Source organism: Vitis vinifera, chromosome 16 (assembly GCF_030704535.1).
Source record: "Vitis vinifera cultivar Pinot Noir 40024 chromosome 16, ASM3070453v1".
Taxonomy (NCBI): Eukaryota; Viridiplantae; Streptophyta; class Magnoliopsida; order Vitales; family Vitaceae; genus Vitis; species Vitis vinifera.
In genome coordinates, this window is record NC_081820.1 from 814,099 (window position 1) to 822,640 (window position 8,542).

At 32.7% G+C, this 8,542-nt stretch overlaps 1 protein-coding gene across 1 annotated transcript; it reads right to left on the bottom strand.

Annotated features, from left to right (window-relative positions):
• Nucleotides 1–6,003: 6,003 nt before the first annotated feature.
• Nucleotides 6,004–6,953, bottom strand: LOC100261362 (probable inactive shikimate kinase like 1, chloroplastic). Its single transcript, XM_010663774.3, has one exon. The coding sequence runs from the start codon at nucleotides 6,847–6,849 to the stop codon at nucleotides 6,079–6,081; it is 771 nt and encodes a 256-aa protein (XP_010662076.1). The 5' UTR covers nucleotides 6,850–6,953; the 3' UTR covers nucleotides 6,004–6,078.
• Nucleotides 6,954–8,542: the final 1,589 nt, after the last annotated feature.

Below are 8,542 nucleotides of genomic sequence, written 5' to 3' on the forward strand. Positions count from 1 at the left end.
ATTTTATCTATTTTAAGAGTCGTGCAAAGTAAGATTTATAATATATAATGTAACACCTAAAGTTTATTTTAGGGGCAAAATAATAAATTACAAATTAATTAATTAATTAAACTCATTAAAGGTAAAAGAGTCATTTTACAATTAATAATCCTTGATATTAATTAGATTTTCCTCTTCTCTTCTTTATTTAAAAAACTCTATTAATAAAAAATCAGAGAATTTGATAACGTAGGGTTAAAGGTTTGAAGGTCTAGAGTTTGAAATTCAAATTTTTCCAAGTAAGATTTTAACCCTAGATTAATATATTATATTCATTAGTTAGTTTTGAACGCTTTAGATATTCTTAAGAAAATTTTAATTTAGATTAGGATTAGTTTATTTAATTTATTCTAAGATCAAAAAGTTGAAATTATGAATATAGGTTGTTTCATTGATGAAAATAGGGAAATTCGAAATTATTTTAGATGAATAGATCTAAACAATGAAATTTTAAAAATTAAATGAGTAAATAAATATATGATTATATGTAGCTTAAGGGATTGGAAAATAATAAGAAAAAGAATTGCATGTTTTTGGATTTTAGATTTGAAGCATTGTGTTGGGGTGAAAAAAAAAATTAATATGTAATCATAAGAGGCAAAGGGTGGTAGTGGAATAAATTAAAATAATAATAATGAATAGAGTTGGTAGGGTTGTTCGAATTGTTAAAAGTACACGGGGTATTTTGTTAAGTAATAGGGGACATTGGGATTAATAAGAATTATGATGATGATCATGATCATAATAATAATATTATGGTAATAATAATAATAATTAAGTTTTAATTTAGTTTAAGTATACAAAAGAAATAAATAGTTAGAACAAGATTCGGAAGATTTGAGAGTTTATAAAAAAGTTGGAAATTCAGTAAATTATAGTAATAATATTGGGTAGTAATAATATTAGCATGAGAAATTAATTGGATCTCTAATACTAAATAAAATATTTTTAAGATTGTCCAAATTTTACCTTTAGATAATTATGTATGATATTATATTAGGTGATAAATAAATTAGTCAAACTAAATACTTCAAGATTTTGAGCGCTGTTTGAAGGTAAGGGAAGTTAATGTAGATTTTTATAAAAGAAAATAATTTCATTTTTATATTGTATTTTGAAATGTGTAAAAATATTATTTTCATCTTTTCGCATGGATCAAATATGTGTTTTGTATGGAAAGTATATTTAAGAGTTTTCTTTGTTTATGAAAAATGAAAAATTGAAAAGATATGGTATTTTGTTTTGTAAGTTTGAATTAATGAAATGAAGTGTTTAACTCTACTTTTTATGCCCCTAGTCAACGGGTTATAATTGTTGACATATTCGGCCCTAATTAACGGGTTATAATAGTTAATATTATATGACCCTAGTCGACGGGTTATAATTGTTAACCTTTGGTTTTATTCACTTTTAATTGAACAAATTTGAAACTAACTACTCATTTGTAAAGTCTCACTTAACTGAGCACCATTTGTTATTTGATAACCAGAGTAAAGATATTTTGAATATATTCGATTTGGTTTTAATGAAAATTTGTTTTGAAATGGATATGAGAAAGTTTTATTAAAAAGTTTGAATGTATTAGTATTTTTTAACTCAAAAGTTTTTATAAAAATAAGTATATGTTATATCTTTTATTTGCAAGCATGATTGAAAATGTTTGATCCATCAAATTATATTAATGTTGCTTAGTGGGCTTTAAGTTCATTCCTCTTTGTTGATAATCTTTTAGGTAACCTCAGTTCGGGTGAGGAGTGACCGTTAGGAGGGAAATTTGGCTTTACTAGGACATTTGTTTAAACTCTCTTTATTTTGAACATTGTTTAGATGTTAAAACTTAATTCTCGTTTGAATTATTTTAACTTCAGAGTTATTTGGACAATAACATTTTGGTTGATGTATTAGTTTTTTTTTAAAGTTGATATTTGGAGATTTTAGAATTTTATCTTATTACTCTGAACAGAAATTTGGAAATTGGTAAATTTGTAATCACAATACGAATGTTTGTATTGTTTCCACTTTGAGCCTTTGGGTTTGAAGTGTGAAATGACCATCATGCCCTTAAAGTGGGTTTTGGAGCATGACATATAATTGTCATTTAAAGATGGTACAAGAAATTTATAATATACAAAAAGATTATAAGATGAACTTTCTTTGAAGGTAAAGCAAGTAGTTTTCTCTCTACCCTATGATACATGGAGCATATATTCAATTAATTTAAAAACAATGATCCATTGAAACTATTTAGAAAGTGAGAAAGTGTTTATAATGCACATGGAATTTATAACATGGTATAAGAATTACAAAGATCAAAAGCTTCATGGACCTATGATTAGAGATTGTGGGGGTGCTTGTTCTATCTTCCTTTACTCAAAAATTATATTTTTTCCAAATCTAGTTTGGACTAGTTGATAATTAATTGATGCCATATATTGCATAATAATGAAGACAAAAATCACATCTTAAACTCAGTTTTGAAATTAAACACTTCCTTATTTGTCTTCTTATGTTCTAGCCTTACATCTTAGCATATATAGATGAAAATATCGTAAATTTTGCCTAAAATAATTTTAGGTGTCCTCAAAACTACCATGAGGAGGTCAACTTAAGTTGTTGAAAAATAGTGAAGATATCTTGTGGTTTGTCAATTTATTACAATAATTGGCACTTTTATCAATGATTTTTAAAGCGGGGATGTGTCATTCCCTTATTGCTACAACCATCTTTGACACCAACTTAAGAAGCTCTCAATTAGAAATGGCACCATAAATAGTTTGTCAAGATTTCTTCATGTTTTGTATGATTTTATATCACCAATGAATTAAGTCATGATCTACTCCAGTGGAAGCAAAAGAGCTTACCACCAAGCTAAGCTCTAACCTATAATCATATAGGCCCCAAAATAGATGTAGTGTTTTTCCTCCCAATTCCAAAACCCAAAAAATATAGCGGAAGTCCCATTTTTTATTGCTAATTTTATGCATGTATAAAATATTAGCAGCATATATTACAAACATAAAAATCACCGTTTGATATTTTTTCTATAGCCCTTGAATTCAAGTGAAACATAAACTTGTAAACAAAACTACACATAGGTCGTCAATTTTTTTAATGTCCTTAGGTAAATTCAAATCGCTAAGGTCACCATTTTTGTCCTAAATATAATATACGTGTTTTCAAATATTAAAAGTTAATGAAATATAATTTTCATCTTAACATTAGTAATAGTTGAATTGTTAATTTTCCTAAAATGTTAAACTTTTAAGAAAATTAATAGCTCAACATGATATCAAAGCTTGATTTGATGGGAGGTTGTGAAGGAATTTGAGTCATATCTCCATAATTTGCATGTTTGTTTTATCATTTGATGTATTTCCCTCGATTTGTAATTCTTTGGTATTTCTCCCAGCATGCAATTCTATAATATCTCTCTACATATAGGTATAGGGCTACACATGAGTGAGGGGTATGGGGATACACGTGAGTGAAGGTGAGTGAAGGTATTAAGAAACATAATATACATATTAAACTCAAATCTTACAAGGTTAAGTTTTTATGAAAATTGGTAATTCAACCGTAATCATTTTCAAAGTCATATTTATTATTAGCATACACTTTTTTATAAGCCAATATCATAAATTATCAAGCTATTTTATTTATAAAAAATCCAATGTAAATGTAAGATTAGTTATTTTATTATATCTCAAAGTTGCAACTAGAATTTTTTTCTCGAATAGAAAATACCTCCGTAATAAGCATCTCAAATCTCCTATCTAAGTGACCCAGTAATAAAATTAGGTTTCTTCTAAAATCCTTGTGGTTAAATACAAGCATTGGGTAGATATTATCATCCACATTGTGATGCACTAGCAAGAGAGCTAGAATTGTAATTTGGGTTTTCACTCAACAATATAACATCTCCTTTCATCCTACACAGGTTCCATCGGGCTTGCCTAACTTACTTCTAAAGCGGTGTAATTCCTTTCCTCCTTGGAGGCGAAGTAAGCAATAAAAGCACAAACAAATCCAGCATAGGATGACACCTGAAAAAGGAATTCCTTAATTCTCACGCGGTCTTAGTAGTAGCTAGGGATCTTCTCTCCCAAATAATATGACTATATTCAATAATGACTTTACTACAAGTTTGTCCATCTACTTTCTTGGAATAGAAAATTTGTAGTCATTAAAGTGGGGGTGGAACAAATCAAATTAAATATTATAGTGTAATAAATACTAAAGTAAAATTCTATTGGTCAATTTTCGGAAAGTTAGTTTTCTAAAATTTAAAACTCTTTGATGGAAAGTGCACTCTTATTCTATAAGGAAACCAGTCCTCTCTCCACCTTATAAAATAAGTATTTTATTCCATTAATAATTTCGCATAAGATAAAACCTAAGGAAGAGAAACACGGTTTCTAATGTACTTATTGTTTGGTCTTTTCAATGATTCTCTACGGACTAAAGGTATGTCTTTTCTTAATAATGGAAGTGTAAAAATCATATTGTTCTAAAATTCTTAGCTATTATGATTTATGTAAAATTAGGGTTTGAATTGCATAATTAAATAATTACTCACATTTGTATCAAAGAAATGGTTTAAGAACTTATGATTTTCCTCTAAAAATTATTTTATGTTTCTCTCTTATTATATCAAATTTTGATAAAAAGAATTAAATTTATTGATTGTATTTTTTCCATTGCAATCAAAATATTTTTTCAATAATTTGTATTTGATTTCTTTCTAAAATCATTTATGATAGCTTCAGGTTATTATATGAATTGTGATCATTGTTTTTTTTTTTTTTTTGGGCTTTTTGAGCTTTTAAATATGTTAGATTTGTTTTTTTTTTTTTGCAAAAATTCTTAATGAACCATATGATTCAAAATGCCATGAATAGCTATTAGAGAATATAAAGTTATTACGTTTATGGACTTTGTTCATATAATATTTTTGCTTTACGAGTTTCAATGGTGGGCATATAATGTTGGCGTGAGTTGTATATTAAAAGGAAATTAGAGTAATTATGGAAAGTGAGATTTCTTTCCTTCACATGTTAGCTTAATTATAGGAACAAAATCTGTATAGCTTAGAATAGAAAATATATTATGATATGTACTCGTAGGGTTGTAGTAACAGAAGAAGAACGATTGAATAAAAAGGAAGAACTTTTTAACATGGTATCAGAGCCTAACCCTGGTGTGGACCCCGCATTTCGACTCACGCGTTTCCCACTCGATGGCGAGCTCGATTTTTTTTATTATTTGAAAAATGATTTATTGATTATTTGAAAAAGACTTGGAGTCGCCACTTATTTTTGTTTTATTTTTAAAGGGTAAACAAAATAAGAAAGAAAAACCCTAAGTGTGATTCCTTATTTTGGAAAAGGTGATCTACGAAAAACCGGATTGGGTTCGGGGGTCAGGTTACTTATCGGGAAGGTACGGTAAAGACCGTAGCACCCCTCTAAGTCCCTAAAGTCGGGTCTCTACTAATAAAATGAAGCTGACATGGCAACCAATGAGAAAGTCAATGAATACTCAACATGATTACACACCAAGGATTAAAGCATGCATGAGAGATGGACAAAGTGAGAGAAAATGCGTACCTTAGCAGCAAACAACGCGCTATCATGAAAATGAGATTAGTACAAAACAATGATCACAAGATATAGCATACATGTCACTAAACTGAATACAGAATCATCAGTAGCACATGTGTCATTTCACTCAATTTTATTTTGATGAAAATTTATTTGATGTTGGGCCCCCACCAAAGCCCATTTATTTTTGCATGCATTAATTCCATAAATTCCATTATTCGGAATTACGGAATTTAAATCTTGCTTATTTTAAAACATTTTAGAAATCATGGAAGATGTGAAAATGAGACTCACTAAGAAGAAAAACAAATTTTATTGGAAAATAGATTTTTGGAACCTAAGAATTCTAAAGATGAAGAAAAAAAAAAACATGGAGTTGGAATTATTTAAAGACTAAAACCCGGAAATTTATTTGAAGAAAAGGACTTGGAAAATTATTTTAAAAAGTTAAAGATGGAAAAATGGGGAATGACACTTGGATCAAAGGTGGCCATGCATGCCATGCTAGAAGTGGGTGCCAGAGTGGACGTAATGCTTGCAGAAAACAAAGGTCTCTTTTCATCTTCTTTAGTCTGGCCAGTCTTTGTATCTCTTTAAGAACCTCCATAGTCATGTCTTCAGTGGTTACTGCATCCAAGTCATCGTAACTTAATTGGGAAGCTACTTTTTGGAGTGAAACTGATGCATCTGCTGTTGCATATCCACCTTTCCTTTCTTCATACACCATAACTAGCTGAGCTAACACCTGGTTACCACCCGTCTCAGAATAAGATTCTGCAGTAGATAATTCTGTTACAGGAATTTGAACCCCTTCTTCTATCACGTTCTTGGCAACCATTTCTATCGGTACATCAATCCATATTGAAATTCCATGTCTCAGAAGTGCCAGATTAATTGAGCTATGAACTGAACCATTTCCAGCACAAACCGCCAACTGACCCCTGGATGATAACTGCTTCAATACTTCAGTCTCAGAGTCACGAAATTCCTCCTCATCTTGCTCTTTTAAAGACTTGGCAGCAGACTCACCACCGCAAGCTTCCTCAACCAAACTATCATTGTCAAAGTGATAATATCCTAGTGCATCTGCTAGAAGTTTCCCCATTGAGCTCAGATTATTGAATATTGGGGCCCGCCTTGAGCTAATGGACCTCCAGTGGTAAGATAGGAATTTCTTAACATAGAAATCACCTGTAGAAGTGCTCATCATAGAGGATCCTCCACCAAAGTTGATGCTCCATTGAACTCATAACCCGAGGACTTGCATTAATCCCAACGAATTTAGCAAAATCCAACATTTCTTTTTTTTTTTGGAAGTGTCAATGACAGTTATGGATTCATTCACGCTGCCAGCCTTGTCATCTTCAGCAGCTAGGGCTTTTGCTTAATTAACCAAGTTATTCCTTCTATAAGGTCTGATTGGAGGTCGTCCCACAATCTGACTGGCAGTAGTAGCAGATCCAAACTATTGAGAAACGGCAGAGTCAGCAGCCCTCTATGATGTCCTCCAAATACCCTATCTAAATCCCATCACATGTGGCCAATCAAGCTCTAGGCGCGCCAAACATCTCCATAGCCTGTGTCCTGTACTAAAGCAATTCCCGTTGACTCTCTGTACATCCCTCATCAAGGTCAAGGGTTCCTTCAGGATCTATAATGACACCGGAGACAGCAGAATCATGCACATGATCATGATGATGTCGCTGCAAAAATATGAGAAGGAAACACAACAGCAAGTTTTGCAGAGGCCATCAGAGGAGAGGGAAAGTGAAAGAGCTTCAATGGTTGCTTGACGTTCTGGTGATGGCGGAGGCATTTCGCCGCCGGCGGCAAGTCGTTCAAGGACAGCTTTGCTGGCTCTTTCCATGAACCGGTTTCTGTGATTTTCAAGTATTGAAAGAATGATCCCTTGAGTGATGGTGGTGAGAACAATGTGGAAATCTAGAGAGAGAAATAGGTTTTGAAGCTGTAGTCAAATGAGTATATGCAGGGGAGATATGTGACATGGGTATGGCAGATAATGGAGAGAAGGTGTTTTAGTGGTGTGGTCAGATGGGTATGAACAAACGAAGTGGTGATAGAATGAATAGGAAAGCATGCATGTGGTTAGTATGGGACATGGGTACGAAAGGCAGAGTAGAGAGAGAAAAGGCGGTGAAGGAATAATGAGCAAGAAATGTGGGGTTGGATACATGGTATACGGGTTGGATGGACATGAGGTGTGGCAGCCAAATAGGTTTAACATCCCCAACTCCTCATCTCTGGTTCATGTCTTTCAATTTCTTTGGGCTTAGAAACTTGAGCTTACACCAAGGGATTTCACTTCCAAACTCTTCCCTAAACAAATACGGACATACGAAGGCTGCAGATAGGAATCTTGTTTTAAACTGCACGGATATCCAGATTGGTGGAATGATCTTCGGGCTAAGAAGGGTCGTGACGTGGGCAATAAGGATGAAGGCTCCGCTACAGCAGTTGTGGCTACTGCCGAACCTCAACTCTCATTCACACCACAGATGACAATGCCGAACTCAGGTAACTGTGGTTGTGCTTGTTATACTTTGACTAATGATGGTTACCGTGGTGCATGGCTATTGGATTCTGACGCAACTGACCATATGACGTTTACTACTACGAATTTCACCACGACTTCCCTACCACGATGTACCAATATCCCCAATGCTAATGATATTACCTCCCCTATCACTGGCGCGGGCACTGTGACCTTATCCCCTACGTTGCAGCTGCATAATACTTTGTTTGTTCCATCTTTATCTCATAAGCTTCTCTCCGTGAGCCAAGTGACCTATGATCTCAATTGCATTGTGCTAATGTACCCTACTTTTTGTCTTCTCTAGGACATTCTAACGAAGGAGATTATTGGGCATGGTACTAAGAGTGAG